Source organism: Schistocerca cancellata, chromosome 7, assembly GCF_023864275.1.
Source record: "Schistocerca cancellata isolate TAMUIC-IGC-003103 chromosome 7, iqSchCanc2.1, whole genome shotgun sequence".
NCBI lineage: Eukaryota > Metazoa > Arthropoda > Insecta > Orthoptera > Acrididae > Schistocerca > Schistocerca cancellata.
This window is the reverse complement of record NC_064632.1, coordinates 320,350,872-320,369,807: the sequence shown is the minus strand read 5'-3', so window position 1 is coordinate 320,369,807 and position 18,936 is coordinate 320,350,872. Positions and strand designations below refer to the sequence as shown.

General features: G+C 38.5%; 1 protein-coding gene across 1 annotated transcript in view; it reads right to left on the bottom strand.

Annotated features, from left to right (window-relative positions):
- Positions 1 to 307: 307 nt before the first annotated feature.
- The window catches only part of LOC126091926 (L-2-hydroxyglutarate dehydrogenase, mitochondrial), a 101,673-nt gene continuing 83,044 nt past the window's right edge, over positions 308 to 18,936 (bottom strand). The window contains exon 7 of the mRNA XM_049907248.1: positions 308 to 824. Coding sequence (XP_049763205.1) covers positions 626 to 824 — 199 coding nt within the window. The 3' untranslated portion in view covers positions 308 to 625. The remainder of the gene's footprint in view (positions 825 to 18,936) is intronic.

Here is an 18,936-nt window from a genome sequence, read left to right as displayed (position 1 = left end):
TGTGCTGTATCCAAGTGCCAGCACTAGGGGCTGTAGATTGGCACCTGCAAACTTTGATTTATCATGATACTTTGCACCCATCTCAAGGACTGCATCAACTGTCAGCAGCATCAGCTAATGAAGTTGAGGGAGTATTCAATCAAAATTTTTTGAAGTTTCAGTGACTCTATCTGACACAGTGCCTGGGACCCACGGCAACATGAATAACATTCATCCAAAAATGCATAACTACAAATTTTAAACAAGGATATTTGCTTTAGTATAATTACTGTCTATACTATCTAGTTATTAGCGCTGTAGGATAACATAACACTCAATAACAAATTTTTAATATCAAAATACTTTGAATAAACATGTGATTAAATGCATATGTCTCAATATGTAAAACATAAAGCAGTCAACAAATAAGTTCATGAGAGGGGCACTGTAAGTACCAAGTACATACTCGTCAATAATGCTTAACCAATCAACAGCACAATTGCAACAAATGTAACACAGTCAGATGAATAAATATTGTAGTCTTCAACATATGAATATAAAAATATTTGCATACAATAATATTAACAAATAACCATTTGTGCAGGCTTAAAAAGACTGTACTAAAGGAAATGCCGCCCAGTGGTCATCACAGATCAAAAACAGCTTTGGCTTTGTCTGCTATCATCATGGCAATGGCTAGACTTGATGTAGCTCCAGGTGAAGGAGCATTCCGGCAATGGAGAATACGTTCACCAAACTCCCCTATTGCTCCAGTGTCAAAGACAAAGTCATCAACAAGCTGCCCTGAAGTATCCATGGCTTGAGCTCGAACTCCAGCAGGCCCTCTGAAAGACATGTACTTTCATTACTCACTGAACATATCATTTACTTCAAGATTACCACACAAAAAAGCAGGTTCAAATGAAATTATATATATAATAAATTTATGTTGTAGCACAGGCATGTAAAAGTGTGGAAATCAATAATGTTGACTGACTGACTAATCTTGCATTTCTTCAGCTGGTGAAGGGAAGACAGAAGTTCTAATTTTGCACAGATCACAATTTAATCCAGACTTAAGAAAAATCGCAGAAATGTAAGGAATCAAAAGAAAGAGAGGAACTTTAGTAAGCTGAAAGAGCCAGAAGAGTGGGCATTTTAAAGGGGGGCATTAGGCAAAAATTAGCTGAAACCAGGGAAAAGAATAGAATAGATGACATATGGGTAGGTTTGAGGGATGAAACAGTGAAGGCAACAGATAATCAAACATGCAAAAAGATGAGGCCCAGAAGATACACTGAATTTAATAGATAAACAGGTAAATATAAAAAATGTGGCAACTGAAAACAGACACCTAAAAAAGTTACAATGGCAGAAAGTGTAAACTGGCAAAGCAGGAATATGTAGAGGAGAAATGTGTAGAGGAGAAATGTGTAGAGGAGAAATGCAAAGTGTTGTATGGCCCTGAGAAAGGAACAGTGAGATCACCAGCTCCCTTACCCTACTAATTAGAGACAAATAAGGTGTATGCAGTGAAAAGTATGCACCAAAAGATAAATTATAAAATGTAATACTCAGCCACACTGTTACACTCTCTCTTGCCTCATAGTCACACTTTCAGGTAGCAGACCAAAGTCAGTTTATGATTAAAATATACAGACAGTAACAACACAGAAGCTAACATAATGTAACAGGGAACTATGCCCAGTTAATAAATGGGAAAATACAAGGTGAAGCAATCTCCTTAGAAAAACATTAAAACTGTCTACCTAATAAACTACTGAAATAATCAATTTTTGACAATATAATGTGAATGAATAGGTAAAAAAAAAAAAAATACTCACCAAGCAGCAGCAGGAGAACATATGCACAAAAATGTTTAACTTACGCAAGCTTTCAGAGCCAGTGGCTCCCTCTTCTGGCAGAAGAGGAGAGAAGGAAAAGGACTTGAGAGGTTTAGGAAAAGGGATACATTTCAGAAAAGTCACCCAGAACCCTGGGTCAGAGGAGACTTACCAGACAGGATGAAAAGGAAAGACTGATTGTTGGGAACAGCACCAGATGAGATTTGAAAACCTGAGATCTTAAAGATGGAAGACAGGGTACTTCCCAAGACAGAGATTATTGCTAAAACATCTTACATGAGTTAATAAGAATGAAAAGCTAAGAGCATTGTATGTAATGGAGGTGGGAGGGGGGACAACGAAAACTAGACAGGTCAGACAATGAAAGATGCAGAATACTAAAATAGAGTGAAGAAAGGACTTGTTACTGTGAAGAAATGCTGAGACCGAAGGAATTAATGTAAATTAAGGCCAGGTGTATAGCAAGAACCAAGGGCATGTTGTAGTGCTAGATCCCATCTGCAGAGTTAAGAGAAACAGGTGTCTGGGGAAAGAATCCAGATGGTGTGTGCAGTGAAACAGGCACCGAGGTCATGACTGTCATGTTGTGCAGCATGTTCTACAGCATGATATTTGTATTGCCGGTATACACCCTCTGCCTATGTCCATTCATCCTGACTGATACCTGGGTGGTAGTCATGTCGATGTAAAAGGCTTAACAGTGTTTACATAACAGCTGCTATATGACATGTCATTTCACAGGTGGCTCTCCCTTTGATGGTATTTGTTTTGACAGCTATAGGGCTGGTATAGGTGGTGGTAGGAGGGTGCATAGGGCAAGGCTTGCAGTGGGGATGGTCACAGGGGTAGGAGCAACTGAGTAGGGAGATGGATACAGAAGGATCATGGGGTCTGACAAGGATACTGCGGAGATTGGCAGGGTGACGTAAAGCTATTCTAGGTGTGATGGGCAAAATCTCAAGACGCACAGGATCTCATTTTAGGCATAATTTTAGGAAGTCACGGCCTTGTTGAAGTAGCTGATTAATACATGCAAGAGCATGATAATACTGAGTGTCAAGAAGTGTTCCCGAAGTTCTTTTTGAAGGGATCAGCAGTACCAGGATTGGATGTGATGGCCTGGGAAATGTGCTTTTGAACTGGGCTGGTGGGGTAATTATGTTCAGTGAAGGCTGAGGTGAAAATGGTGGCGTATTGCTGTAAAGAGTCTGCATCTGAACAAATAAGTTTGTCTCAAATGCCATGTTTGACATGGAAAGGATGGCAACTGTCAAAATGTAAGTACTGTTGTTTGTTAGTAGGTTTAATGTTGACTGAAGTGTGTAGCTGGCCTTCTGTGAGGATAAGGTCAACACCAACAAAAGTGGCATGGAATTTGGAATAGGACCATGTGAAATTTAATAGGGAGAATGTATTTAGAGATTCCTGGAATTTTAACAGGTCAACCTCACCATGAATCCATATGGCAAAGATGTCACCAATGTATCTAAAGCAAACTAGGGGCTGAAAGCTTATCGATCCCAAGAAAGCCCCCTCCAAGCAACCCATGAAAAGTTTGGCACAGCTGCTATATGACGTGTCATTTCACATGTGGTTCTCCCTTCGATGGTATATGTTTTGACAGCTATAGGGCTGGTATAGGTGGTGGTAGGAGGATGCATAGGGCAAGGCTTGCAGTGGAGATGGTCACAGAGGTAGAAGCAACTTAGCTGCTACATCTGCTGCTTCATTACCCTGAATTCCATCTTGCCCTGGTAATCAGCAGAATGATACCTCCTTCTACTGCCTCTGTTAGTGAAAAAGTATATCACTGATCAACTGCATATACTTTTTTGCTGGGTACGTGTGACAAATAGCCTGAAGGGCACTTAGGGAGTTGTTGGAGTTGCTGCATCCTGGTTCCCACAGCCATACCCCTGACCATTTGTATGTCTGCCCCTCAAAGATGAAGTAATTGTTGGCAAGTATAAAGTTGATTATGGTGAACAGGAAGGATGTCTTAGGTTTGGAATCAGTGAGCGCTGACTGAGGACATGTTTAGCAGCAGACAGACCATGAATGTGGGGGATGTTGGTACAGAGGGCAATGGCATCAATGGTGACAAGAAAGGCTCATGGAGGGAAATGAACAGGGACGGATTTCAGATGATCTGGGAAATGGTTGGTATCTTTAATACAGGAGGAAGTCTTTGTACTATGGGTTGTCGGTGTTAATCATCTAAGGCAGATATAAGTTTGGGGGGTGCCCTATGCTCTTTCTACACCCATCACAGTACCCTATGGCTCCTACAACTGTGACCATCCCCACTGCAAGACTTGACCTATGCACCCTCCTACCACCACCCATACCAGCTCTATAACTGGCGAAACATATCCTATCAAAGGGAGAACCACCTGTGAAACGACACATCACAAACCAGCTGTAATGTAAACACTGTTCAGCCCTTTAAATCAGCATGACTATCATACAGGTATGAGTTAGGATGAAAGGGCGTAGACAGAGGATGTGTACTGGCCATACCAATATACTGTTGCAGAGTATGCTCTAAAACATGACAGTCGTGACCCCGGTGCCCATCTCACCACACACACACTATCTGGATTCTTCCCCCAGACACAAGTTTCTCCAAATTCCACAGGTGGGAACTAGTGTTACAACATATTCTTGGTTCTCACCACCCACATGGCCTTAATTTACGTTAATTCCTCCGGTCTCAGCATTTATTCACAGTCACTACTCCTTTCTTCACTCCATTTTAGCTTTCCGCATCTTTCATTCTCTGACCCGTCTATTTTTAGCCATCCCCTCTCCCACCGCTGTCACATAAATGCACTTTCCTTTTCACTCTTATGAACTCACGCACAATGTTTTAGCAGTAATCTCCGTCTTGTGTATTACCCTGTCTTCCACCTTTAAGCTCTCAGGTTTTCAAATCTCATCTGGTACAGTCCCCAACAATCAGGCTTTCCTTCTCATCCCATCTGGTAAGACTCCCACGATCTGGGATTCTGAGTGACTTTTCTGAACTGTATCCCTTTTCCTAAACTTCTCCAGTTCTTTCCCTTCACCCTTCTTCCTTCCCCTTCAACTATTATGCCGGAAGGAGGAGACTCGGGCTCCAAAAGCTTGCATAAGTTAAACCTTTTTGTGTGTATCTTCTCCTGCCACCACTTGGTGACTACATTTCTTTACCTATCCAATCATATTATATAATAAACTACTGTGAAGTTTAGACATCAAACACCAACAACATTCAATTCATCATCTCCTAAAATAGATGGCAGGTCTGCTGGTAAGCTGGATGCAGCACTTATAGTTTGATATACAGCCCACACTGTTAAAATGTGATGTACAGACACCTACACACCACAAGCCAAAAGCTAGCGTATTCTGCCTCCCGCTGGAGGAGAAATCCATACATCAGAGGACATTGCTCTATCTGGAGGACTGTTAACTGTACGTCCTCTCACTGCAGTGGCCAGAAAGAGGAACACCACAGACATGATGTTTGTTTCACTGACCGCAGCATGTTGTTCCCCAACCCTAACTACTACTACTCCTACCACAGACGCAGGATCCTATGCCTCAGGTGAAGTAACTGCACAGACATGGGCAGCATGCTCAGAAATTGTATTTTCACATACGTATTCTTAGCTGCTACATCTGCTGCTTCATTACCCTGAATTCCATCTTGCCCTGGTAATCAGCAAAATGATACCTCCCCTTCTACCACCTCTGTAAGTGAAAAAGTATAACACTGATCAACTGCATATACTTTTTTGCTGGGTATGTGTGACAAATAGCCTGAAGGGCACTTAGGGAGTTGTCGCAGTTGAGGAATTTGGTAGCATGATAACACTGGATCTGCTACAATCCCCCACACCACAAAAAAGCATGTATAAAATTGTCATACACAGTGATTGCATGAGGCAAGCAAGTCTTGAGAACATACTTTGGAAATGACACAACACAGACAGTGGAATTCCCTGTCTTAGACCCAACAGTGCAAACCATAATACACTCACAGTGGCCAGATAAAATTCTGTAAAACATTGATTTAAAAACATAGCCTGGGGTATAATTCCTTTTGTATGCTGACATATCAAAAAGAACTCTGGGAATCTTTATTAACCAAGGAAATGAACAACTCCAACTCTGTAGTACAGAAACATGGTCCACGTTAAGAGCTGCTAGATCCTGCCGCACACGAATCCCAAATGGCATCATTGCTCATGGTCTGTTTCTGAATAGTCGGTCAATTAGAGGGCAAACAATGGTATGGAATGCTGGTGGCTGTGGGGTTGATAGTAGGCCACATATATGGTGCATCAGAAGCATTCTGCCACCGGAAGATGAACAGTGGCTCACCAGCCTCAACAAAAGAGGCTGAGAATCAGATTGGTTCTGTATGCTCCTCGCACAAACACCTCGTAAAACTGGAGCAGACATGTTTGGTCTGCTTCCCATCATCCTTGGCTGACGCATTTCAAAATAATTAAATGGTTTTAGACCTGTAGCCTTTTATTCTTCAGATATGGTAACCATGTCAGTTTTCAATCAAATGTGAGACAAAGAAACTTTACCAAACTTTTAAAATCGAGAACACTACCCCTCATTTTAAGAATAGGCAGATTAAGAGGGCAACAAGAACAGCTAACTCATTCTCCAAAACAATGACTTAACTGAAATCCAAATTAGTCAGTAATTCTTAAATATTCATATATTCTGAAACCACAATATTCAGTTTATGTTTGACTGAAATTTAGTCCACGTACGAGGGTTTCAAAAGGATAAAAAAAAGAAGCTATTTAAAATGTTTGATGGTCTGTATCTCAAACTCAATATATTTCAGTTAAAGTCACATTTCTCTGAGAAAAATTTAAAACCTGTGCTATCTGCTCACTCCTCCAAGTACCTTATCATTAACTGCTGCTGATGAGATCTAACTGCAGTGTTGAATGAGGAGCAGAATATGGCAAAGTCATCCACAAACAATGAACATCAGATGGAAGACTTAACCATTGACATAATATCATTTATGGCAATAGCAAACAGACTCACACTTAAAACAGATCACTGAGGGACACCATGTGTTCTAGTATCTTTCCTACACAGCTTGTGAGGGTCACACTTATGTAACTATTGGGCAATGTGAGATCCTTTCCTGGTTTCAGAAGGGGTAGTAAAATTGTCTTCTTCCATGATTCAGGATTATAACTAGTTAACTGAATTTATTAAAAATATACTTTTAATCCTGTGTTGGGTACTGTAATATGCTGTAGGGGACTTGAACCTGGTGCAAACTCCTTGTTCTGAGACAACGCACACTAAAGTTTTCGCATAGGAAAGGGACAGTTGTAGTCCTCGATTTTGTTGGAATGGAAATTCCAACCACTCCTCTCCATTAATTCCTGAAAGTGGCAGAAAGCTAGATCCTGGTTTTTGATGGCAGTGATCAAACTGAAGTACTCTGTCATTGTCTGTGCTGTTTCCAGATACAGACTGGAGACATCCTAGCTTCAGTATAGTATTTATAGGTGCTCACACACATTCAGCAAATATCCTCTTTATGGTGTCCCATACCTTCGAAGAACTAGTGGAATGATTTATTAAGCCCAGAAATGCTCTTCATAGCCTCTTCTTGCTCTTTTTGACTGTCCTTAATGCTTTTTCCCTTGTAAATGAAAAGGCTGCAAGGTTGATAGCAGATGGGTGGCATTTGAAGTATTGCAAAGCCATCTGTCTAGCCCTAATTAAGGAGACACACTTGATGTTCCACCATGGGATGTGTTGCCTCTGAAACTGTCCTGAGGACTTTGTGATAAGTGCATCAGTGGCATGGTGGAATATGCTGGTAATGTGATGCACTCAGTCTTGGATGCTGTATTGGTGTTCAAAAATAGTTAGCTGTTTCTGTAGCATCCAGTCTGCTCTGCTAAGCATCCACTGTGGTGGATTTCTTTCAGGATAAGCTCTATCTGAGAGGTGTAACAAGACAGGGATGTGGTCAGTCGAATGCAAGTCATCAAGCTGAGCAGCCCACTGAGCAGCATCTATATGGGCTGTGGTGGAGAATGACCCCATAGCAGGCTGATGTGTGCTATTAACAGAAATAAGAAGGCAAAATTCTTCTGACACAAGGAAGATTTCAAGAATTCAACCCCTGCCACACCCTCACAGCACATTATGCGCATTAAAATCTCCTACAACCAAGAATGGTTGTGAAATCAGGTCAGAAAGAGCCTCTGTATTTGAAACTTCATTAGATGGCAGATACACATTACACAGTATAACTTCAAATGAAACGTGTACTGTGATAGCAACTGCCTGAATAGCTTTTCCAAGAAGAACAGAAGCGGAGTGGTAAGTGTCATTAACAAAGACAGACAACCCACCTTTAGTCCTGTCCTGACTGAGGTCATCTGTTCAATGGAGGCTGATCACCCAAGCACAGGCACATCAGTATGTTTAAAATGTGTTTTCCTGTAGACACACACACACACACACACACACACACACACACACACACACACACACACACACACACACACACACAGGGATCTCCAACAGCTTTGGCTCTTCCACTTGTTCTGAGCCCGTTCATGTTCCATTGGAGCACAGGAGCCATTCATAAAGCAAAATTTAATAATTCTAGCATTACTTTTCCTCAATAGCAGTTGTCAATATCACTATTATTTTTTTGAATTTTGGACAGGTCAATATTATCTCAGCTGCTTTTCTGAAAACTTCCATATAATTTTATACACAATATGTTATACTTTAAGCTAAAATTTTGAAAAGGAATTACTTTATTTTCAATGTTACAATCGATAAGTACTAGCTCTCAATGTAAAGTTAAAATCATTTTTTTTACAAACATTTGAAATTATGAATTATTTGGCACACTTAAAATTTCTATTACTATTTACACAATTTAGTACTGTTTACTACATTTATTTCTGGGTTCATTTATGAAATAGTAAATGAACTTAACAGAAATTCATTTTTCAAGAAAAACTGTAATGCATTTTGTGTTCCATCTGTAACACGTGACGTTAAATAAAATATGGCATTTCAGTCTTCGATTGCTATTCTTCATTTTCAATTACCGGTTTTGGGCTAGCTGCCCATCTTCAGATCTTCTGTATGGACAAGTTACTCTGTAACTGCAATATACGATCTGAAGATGGGCAGCTAGCCCGAAACCGGTAATTGAAAATAAAGAATAGCGATCAACGACTGAAATGCCATATTTTATTTAATGAACGATCGCGGAATTCCTATTAAGACAATCATGTCTAGTTTTGATAAACAAGTGACATTAGTTGTGCCATGGAATCTATTAATTGTGTTCAATCTTTACCTGACAAGTTGTGTAATTAAACTAATGTCATGATACCCGTAAAGTTCATCAAACCTGGTGAAGACCGCGTGGATGTAGCATTTGATGAAACTGAAAGTTTGCATGAAGTGTCTGACAACAGGGAGGATGATTCAGATTTTGCGTGTCTTTACATTAAAGTTAAGATTGATCAATTGGAAGGCAACTGTTTGTTTAGGGACAAGATCAAGTATAGTAAGAATTTTGTGGAAACGCTCATTGTAGGTGTAAAGATAAGAGCAGCTACAGGCAAGCAAAGAATATTGGTAAAATCTCAGGTCCTTTTGACTTTTAGTATAGAAGACAAGAATTTTGAATATGGATGCTTAGTGATCCCTAGTCTGTAAGGAAATATACACTATATTTGCAGGTTCATACAACTATACAATTCTGTTTTGTAATAGATTTGTGCTTAAGAATTTGATACATATATGCCATGTGACTACATGGGTAGATCCTTTAACAATTTTGAAATGGGATAATGCTATTATTATTATTATTAAATATTATTATTATTTCTTTCCTTTCTCAGACGTTATGTCTGGTTAAAAATGGAAAGTGACGCGGACCTTGATCAAGCGTGACTTCCTTTTAACTGTACGATATATATTACATTGCATTTAGGAACTTTCGGGTAATTGAACATGTATCAATGATTACAGATTTCTGTAGTTGTATATATACGTTTGGATGTAGCTGTATTGCGTTGATGTACTGGTGGATATTGTGTAGTATGACTCCTGTAGTTGATAGTATAATTGGTATAATGTCAACCTTATCCTGATGCCACATGTCCTTGACTTCCTCAGCCAGTTGGATGTATTTTTCAATTTTTTCTCCTGTTTTCTTCTGTATATTTGTTGTATTGGGTATGGATATTTCGATTAGTTGTGTTAATTTCTTCTTTTTATTGGTGAGTATGATGTCAGGTTTGTTATGTGGTGTTGTTTTATCTGTTATAATGGCTCTGTTCCAGTATACTTTGTATTCATCATTCTCCAGTACATTTTGTGGTGCATACTTGTGTGTGGGAACATGTTGTTTTATTAGTTTATGTTGTATGGCAAGTTGATGATGTATTATTTTTGCTACATTGTCATGTCTTCTGGGGTAATCTGTATTTGCTGGTATTGTACATCCGCTTGTGATGTGATCTACTGTTTCTATTTGTTGTTTGAAAAGTCTGCATTTATCGGTTGCCGTATTGGGATCTTTAATAATATGCTTGCTGTAATATCTGGTGTTTATTGTTTGATCCTGTATTGCAATCATGAATCCTTCTGTCTCACTGTATATTTTGCCTTTTCTTAGCCATGTGTTGCATGCGTCTTGATCAATGTATGGCTGTGTTAGATGATCGGGTGCTTGCCATGTAGTGTTTTCTTTTTCCAATTTACTTTCTTTGTACCTGTTGATGTTATGTGATCTAAAGGGTTGTAGAAGTGGTAATGGAATTGCAATGGTGTAGCTGATGTATTTATACGAGTGATTGCTTTGTGTATTTTGCTAGTTTCTGCTCATTCTATAAAGACTTTTATTAAATTGTCTACCTGTACATAATGTAGGTTTTTTATGTCGATAAAGCCCCTTCCTCCTTCCTTTCTGCTTAACGTGAATCTTTCTGTTGCTGAATGTATGTGATGTATTCTATATTTGTGGCATTGTGATCGTGTAAGTGTATTGAGTGCTTCTAGTTCTGTGTTACTCCATTTCACTACTCCAAATGAATAGGTCAATATTGGTATAGCATAAGTATTTATAGCTTTTGTCTTAGTTTTTGTCTATATTTTTCTTTTAGTTCTTCTTTAATATTTTTTGTCTGTATCCTAGATATTTATAGGCATCTGTTTTTTCCATCGCTTCTATGCAGTCGCTGTGGTTATCCAATATGTAATCTTCTTGTTTAGTGTGTTTTTCCTTGACTATGCTATTTTTCTTACATTTGTCTGTTCCAAAAGCCATATTTATATCATTGCTCAATACTTCTGTTATCTTTAGTTATTGGTTGAGTTGTTGATTTGTTGGTGCCAGTAGTTTTAGATCATCCATATATAGCAAATGTGTGATTTTGTGTTGGTATGTTCCAGTAATATTGTATCCATAATTTGTATTATTTAGCATGTTGGATAGTGGGTTCAGAGCAAGGCAGAACCAGAAAGGACTTAATGAGTCTCCTTGGTATATTCCACACTTTTATTTATTTATTTATTTATTACTTGTCATTAGCCAACATTTGTTGAAATAGACAGTTTTGACATTACATTTGATAGTGAATCTAAAATTGGGAAACGATGTACATTCAGATTACATTACATGAGGATAAAGAGTTATTCTCTACATTATAATTCCTTAACATCATAGTTAACTCTTTACTACATTCTAATTTCCTTTACATCATAGTTACTCTCACTCTCTACTACATTCTAATTCCTTTACATCATAGATACACTTATCAGCTAACAATTTGTGCAGCTGCTTATTGAAGGAATCACCTTGTAGGTCTTTCAGTGATTGTGGTAACTTGTTATATAATTTTAATCCTGTTCACTTAAAGCTACTTTGGACCTTAGATAGCCTAGTAAAGTCTACATCAAGATTGTTTTTATATCTGGTATCATGTGAATGAACATCTGTTCTGGAAGGTAAGGTATGTATTTGTTTTTTTTTTTTTTTTTATGGAAAGAAGACACATTTTTATATACAGAGAAGGTAATGTTAAGATGTTAAGTTCCTTAAAGTGCTTTCGACATGATTCTTGGCTTTTAATACCTGTAATTGCCCTAATTGCTTTCTTCTGCCACATGGACACTGTCCGAGCACCAGTTGAGTTGCCCCATAATTTTATTCCGTACTGTAAGTGAGATTCAAAGAAGGCATAATAAGAAGATAAAAGTTGTTTTCTGTTAACTAATGTTTTTAGTTTCCTTAACAAAAAGACTACTCTAGATAGTCTGGTACATAACAGTTCCGTGTGGGTGTTCCATGTTAATTTCGGGTCCAGGTGGATTCCTAGAAGTCTTACAGAGTCAGACTCATTTAATTTTTCTTGTAGATTGTGCAAGAAGAAATACATAGTTTCAGTCTTGCTACTGTTGAGTATCAGCTTGTTACTGTGGAGCCATATGGCAGACTTTTCAAGCATTACTTTTGTTTGTTTCTTCACTTCCTCCAATTTGTTATCTGAGGTAATTAGGGTTGTCGTCGTCAGCATATATTATTGACTTGTGAAGCATGAAAGTAGGAAACTCATTCATGTATACCAGGAAGAGAAAAGGTCCAAGCACTGAGCCTTGTGGCACGCCTCTTACAACTGGTAGGGCATTTGATTGCTGGCTATTTACTATAACTACCTGAGTTCTGTTTGTCAGGTATGATCTGATTAATGCCAGTTCGTTATTTTTGACACCATAGCACTCTAGTTTATTTATTAGTATTTCATGGGATACAGTATCAAATGCTTTACTCAGATCTAGTAGTACAGCACAAGTGATGGAATTGTTCTCGAAGCCATCAAGTATGTCTGTCACAAGAGTTTCTACTGCATTTATTGTAGACAATCCTGGCCTAAAACCAAAGAGCGAGGAGGAAAAAAGATTTTGTTCAGCAAAGTAGTTGCAAAGTTGTGTTTTAATGCAGCAATCTATTATCTTGGATAATATAGGTACGAGGGATATTGGATGGTAACTTTCAGGTTTGTTTTTTTCTCCTTTTTTATAGATTGGGATAACAATAGTAGCCTTCAGGACCTCAGGAAATTTTCCAGCTGTAAAAGTACTATTGATCAGAAAGGTAAGAGGGGCAACAATAATGTCAATTATTTGTTTCAAGATGGTGTTGGAGATGCCATAGAGATCTTCACTGTATGAGCCATGTAGGTTTGTGACGACTTTGTATACAGTTTGGCAGGTCACCTGTTTCCATTTAAAGAGTAAGTTATTTAGGTCAGGAATGTTGTATGTAAAACTTTCAGAAGTTGCATCATCTGGTGCAGAGGTAGCAGTAGCTTCGAACTTAGTACTGTTAACAAAAAATTCATTAATTTTTCTGGCACTATTGGAATTTCTTGTCTGTTTTTATGCTTCCCTGCTATTTTGTTTATTACCTGCCATGCTGCTTTGCATTTGTTGCTGGAGTTTTCAATGAAAGCATCATTGGCTCTCTGCTTTGCTGTCTGTATTTCAGTTCTATAATTCTTCCTGGCTTCTTTATACCTCTGCTTTGATTCTAGGTTACCAGTTTTAGCCATTTTATGTAGGGCAATAAGTGTTTTTCTCAGGTCATGCAGTTTAGGAGTGAACCAGTTGTGCTTCTTTTTTCTATTTGGTGCACCATCTATTTTCATCTTTTTGATTATTTGTGGGCAACAGTTTTGAACTAAGCTTGCTAATATGTTCATGAATAAGTTAAAAGCATAATTGTTGTTATTACAATTATATACTCTGTCCCACACAACTTCTGATAATTTTTGCCTTAACTTTGTAATGTTGTCAGGATACAATAATGTGATTCTCTTAATGTGTTCAGGTTGCTGAGTATAGTTTTCACAGTTGACCATTAGCCATAGGCTGTCATGGTCAGATAGAACTGGATTTATCCCTCCGTACTGACACTCATCTTTTGTCAAATTGGAGATTATGTTATCTAGGCAGGCATCTAATCTGGTTGGCTTGTTATTCATACAGTACAAGTTGTTAGACCTTAACATGTTTTGAAAGTGGGTGACAGTTGGTGTTTTTAGTTGTATGTCTATATTAATGTCGCCAATGTATGCTATCTTGTGGTGTCTGTATTTTACCAGCAGGTACTTATTTAAAGTCTCCATTTAGTCAATAAACTGATGAATATCAGAGCTAGGAGTGTGATAAATAGAGATGATCACTAATTTAAGTTTGGGAAGCAATAATGCAGCAATTTCAAAAAGTTGCTCTTTGCAAAAATGATCGACTTTTTGTGCTACATATTCAATGTTAGAGTTTCTCTTTATAAAAATAGCGACTCCTCCATGACTACTTTTGGTTCTACAATATGAGCTTGCTTAATTCAAATCCTTCTGGGGCATACAGGGCAATTTCAGCTGGTGTGAGCCAGTGTTCATTTACACAGAAAACATGACTTGGGTTTGAACTTAGGAACACATCAATTTCATCTATTTTGTTTTTGATTGATTGTACATTTAGGTGCATAATTAAAGTTCTGTTTTTGAGAAGGATAGGCAAAGAATTAGATGCTTCTATATTTACAGTTTTTGTGGCACTGGCTGGGGGATGATAGTCCATAAAAAAATCTTCACTGCAGCTACTCACATTCTTACTGCTGGTAGATAAGCAAAATCTGTATTGGCTGTGATGTGATATTATTTGAATTTGTTTGGATATTAAGTGTGGTTTTCCAATTTTTCATTACTATGTTTAGGAACTGTATCAATTTAGGATCTACTTTGTATATTTCCAATATTTGTAGTAACCATGAGTGGGGGTACACTATGAAAAGCTTTTTGGTAATCAATGTATGTGTAGTGTAGCGACCTTTGTTTGGTTTTAGCTTGATATGTCACCTCTGCATCTATTATCAGTTGCTCTTTACAGCCTCGTGCTCCTTTGCAGCAGCCTTTTTGTTCTCCACTTATAATTTTGTTCTGTGCTGTATGTGTCATTAATTTCTGGGTAATGACTGAAGTTAATATTTTGTATAAGGTTGGTAGGCATGTTATGGGGCGATATTTAGCTGGGTTTGCTGTGTCTGCTTGATCTTTAAGTTTCAGGTAAGTTATTCCTTGTGTAAGTGTATCAGGGACTGTGTATAGGTCTGCAATGTAACTGTTAAATAATTTAGTTAGATGTGAATGTGTTGAGGTGAACTTCTTTAGCCAGAAATTTGCTATTTTATCTTTTCCAGGGGCTTTCCAATTGTGCGTAGAATTAATTGCTCGGGTGACTTCATGTTGCAAAATTATCACTTCAGGCATTTGTGGTATCATCTTGTATGTGTGTTTCTGCTTGTATCCACCATGCATGTCTGTTATGCTGTACTGGGTTTGACCATATGTTGCTCCAGAAGTGTTCCATGTCTGTTACGTTTGGTGGATTGTCTATTTTAATGTGTGTGATATCTATTGTCTGGTAAAATTTCTTTTGGTTTGTGTTGAATGTTTGGTTTTGTTTCCTTCTATTTTCACTTTTTTTTGTATCTTCTAAGTTGTTTGGCCAATGCTTGTAATTTCTGCTTCTTTTCATCTAATTGCTCTATTGTTTCTTGTTGTGAGATTTTACCTAACCTTTTTTGTTTTTTGTCAGATATTTGATTTCTTATAAATTGTGTTAGCTGTCCGATGTCTTTTCTCAGTTTTTCTATTCTGATCTGTAGCCTGTGTTGCCATGCTGGTTTTGTGGGTTTCTTCTGTGTGTTGGTTGGTTCTGATCTCTGCCTAGTGTGTATATTTAGTGTAGTGAGTGCTCCTATATAAATCAGTAATTGTAACTCTTCCATAGTTGTATTTTCATTTATTTTGTTGTGTATGATTGTGTTGATAGTTGTTATTGTTGTTCTGACTTGAGGGTTATTTGGTGGTCTATGCAAGAATGGTCTAATGTCTGTATTTGTGTCTTTGTATTCTATATATGTCAGCTGAAATTTTTCTTCTATATCTAACATGTGTGTCACTTCGTGTTCTATTTGTGCTTGTTCTGGTGGCTGTCTTAAGATTTTGTTTTCCTCTGATTGTTTAATTGATGCGTGTTGTTCTTTGTTTGTTTGCTCTGGGATGTTTGAGTCCATTACTGTATTTTCTTCTTCTTCTTCTGATTGCACATTATTTTGTTCCAGTATCTGTTGTACTTGTTGTTTGATGTTTTCTAATTCTGACTGGGGTATGCAGTTATTTTTGATTATGAACCATGAACCTTGCCGTTGGTGGGGAGGCTTGCGTGCCTCAGCGATACAGATAGCCGTGCCGTAGGTACAACCACAATGGAGGGGTATCTGTTGAGAGGCCAGACAAACGTGTGGTTCCTGAAGAGGGGCAGCAGCCTTTCCAGTAGTTGCAAGGGCAACAGTCTGGATGATTGACTGATCTGGCCTTGTAACAATAACCACAACGGCCTTGCTGTGCTGGTACTGCGAACGGCTGAAAGCAAGGGGAAACTACGGCCGTAATTTTTCCCGAGGGCATGCAGCTTTACTGTACGATTAAATGATGACGGCGTCCTCTAGGGTAAAATATTCCGGAGGTAAAATAGTCCCCCATTCGGATCTCCGGGCGGGGACTACTCAAGAGGATGTCGTTATCAGGAGAAAGAAAACTGGCGTTCTACAGATCGGAGCATGGAATGTCAGATCCCTTAATCAGGCAGGTAGGTTAAAAAATTTAAGAAGGGAAATGGATAGGTTAAAGTTAGATATAGTGGGAATTAGTGAAGTTCGGTGGCAGGAGGAACAAGGCTTCAGGTCAGGTGACTACAGGGTTATAAACACAAAATCAAATAGGGGTAATGCAGGAGTAGGTTTAATAATGAATAGGAAAATAGGAATGTGGGTAAGCTACTACAAACAGCATAGTGAACGCATTATTGTGGCCAAGAGAGATACGAAGCCCACACCTACCACAGTAGTACAAGTTTATATGCCACCTAGCACTGCAGATGATGAAGAAATTGATGAAATGTATGATGAAATAAAAGAAATTATTCAGATAGTGAAGGGAGAGAAAATTTAATAGTCATGGGTGACTGGAATTCGAGTGTAGGAAAAGGGAGAGAAGGAAACTTAGTAGGTGAATATGGATTGGGGCTAAGAAATGAAAGAGGAAGCCGCCTGGTAGAATTTTGCACAGAGCACAACTTAATTATAGCTAACACTTGGTTTAAGAATCATGAAAGAAGGTTGTATACATGGAAGAACCCTGGAGATACTAATAGGTATCAGATAGATTATATAATCGTAAGACAGAGATTTAGGAACCAGGTTTTAAATTGTAAGACATTTCCAGGGGCAGATGTGGACTCTGACCACAATCTATTGGTTATGACCTGTAGACTAAAACTGAAGAAACTGTAAAAAGGTGGACATTTAAGGAGATGGGACCTGGATAAACTGAAAGAACCAGAGGTTGTACAGAGTTTCAGGGAGAGCATAAGGGAACAATTGACAGGAATGGGGGAAAGAAATACAGTAGCTTTGAGGGATGAAGTAGTGAAGGCAGCAGAGGATCAAGTAGGTAAAAAGACAAGGGCTAGTAGAAATCCTTGGGTAACAGAAGAAATATTGACTTTAACTGATGAAAGGAGAAAATATAAAAATGTAGTAAATGAAGCAGGCAAAAAGGAATACAAACGTCTCAAAAATGAGATCGACAGGAAGTGCAAAATGGCTAAGCAGGGATGGCTAGAGGACAAATGTAAGGATGTAGAGGCTTATCTCACTAGGGGTAAGATAGATACTGCCTACAGGAAAATTAAACAGACCTTTGGAGATAAGAGAACCACTTGTATGAACATCAAGAGCTCAGATGGAAACCCAGTTCTAAGCAAAGAAGGGAAAGCAGAAAGGTGGAAGGAGTATATAGAGGGTCTATACAAGGGCTATGTACTTGAGGACAATATTATGGAAATGGAAGAGGATGTATATGAAGATGAAATGGAAGATACGATACTGCATGAAGCGTTTGACAGAGCACTGAAAGACCTGAGTCGAAACAAGGCCCCCGGAGTAGACAACATTCCATTGGAACTACTGACGGCCTTGGGAGAGCCAGTCCTGACAAAACTCTACCATCTAGTGAGCAAGATGTATGAAACAGGCGAAATACCCTGAGACTTCAAGAAGAATATAATAATTCCAATCCCAAAGAAAGCAGGTGTTGACAGATGTGAAAATTACTGAACAATCAGTTTAATAAGCCGCAGCTGCAAAATACTAACACGAATTCTTTACTGACGAATGGAAAAACTAGTGGAAGCCGACCTCGGGGAAGATAAGTTTGGATTCCGTGGAAATACTGGAACATGTGAGGCAATACTGACCTTACGACTTATCTTAGAAGAAAGATTAAGGAAAGGCAAACCTACGTTTCTTGCAATTGTAGGCTTAGAGAAAGCTTTTGACAATGTTGACTGGAATACTCTCTTTCAAATTCTGAATGTGGCAGGGGTAAAATACAGGGAACGAAAGGCTATTTACAATTTGTACAGAAACCAGATGGCAGTTATAAGAGTCGAGGGACATGAAAGGGAAGCAGTGGTTGGGAAGGGAGTAAGACAGGGTTGTAGCCTCTCCCCGATGTTATTCAATCTGTATATTGAGCAAGCAGTAAAGGAAACAAAAGAAAAGTTCGGAGTAGGTATTAAAAACCATGGAGAAGAAATAAAAACTTTGAGGTTCGCCAATGAAATTGTAATTCTGTCAGAGACAGCAAAGGACTTGGAAGAGCAGTTGAATGGAATGGACAGTGTCTTGAAAGGAGGATATAAGATGGACATCAACAAAAGCAAAACGAGGGTAATGGAATGTAGTCGAATTAATTCGGGTGATGCTGAGGGAATTAGATTAGGAAATGAGACACTTAAAGTAGTAAAGGAGTTTTGCTATTTGGAGAGCAAAATAACTAACGATGGTCGAAGTAGACAGGATATAAAATGTAGACTGGCAATGGCAAGGAAAGTGTTTCTGAAGAAGAGAAATTTGTTAACATCGAGTATAGATTTAAGTGTCAGGAAG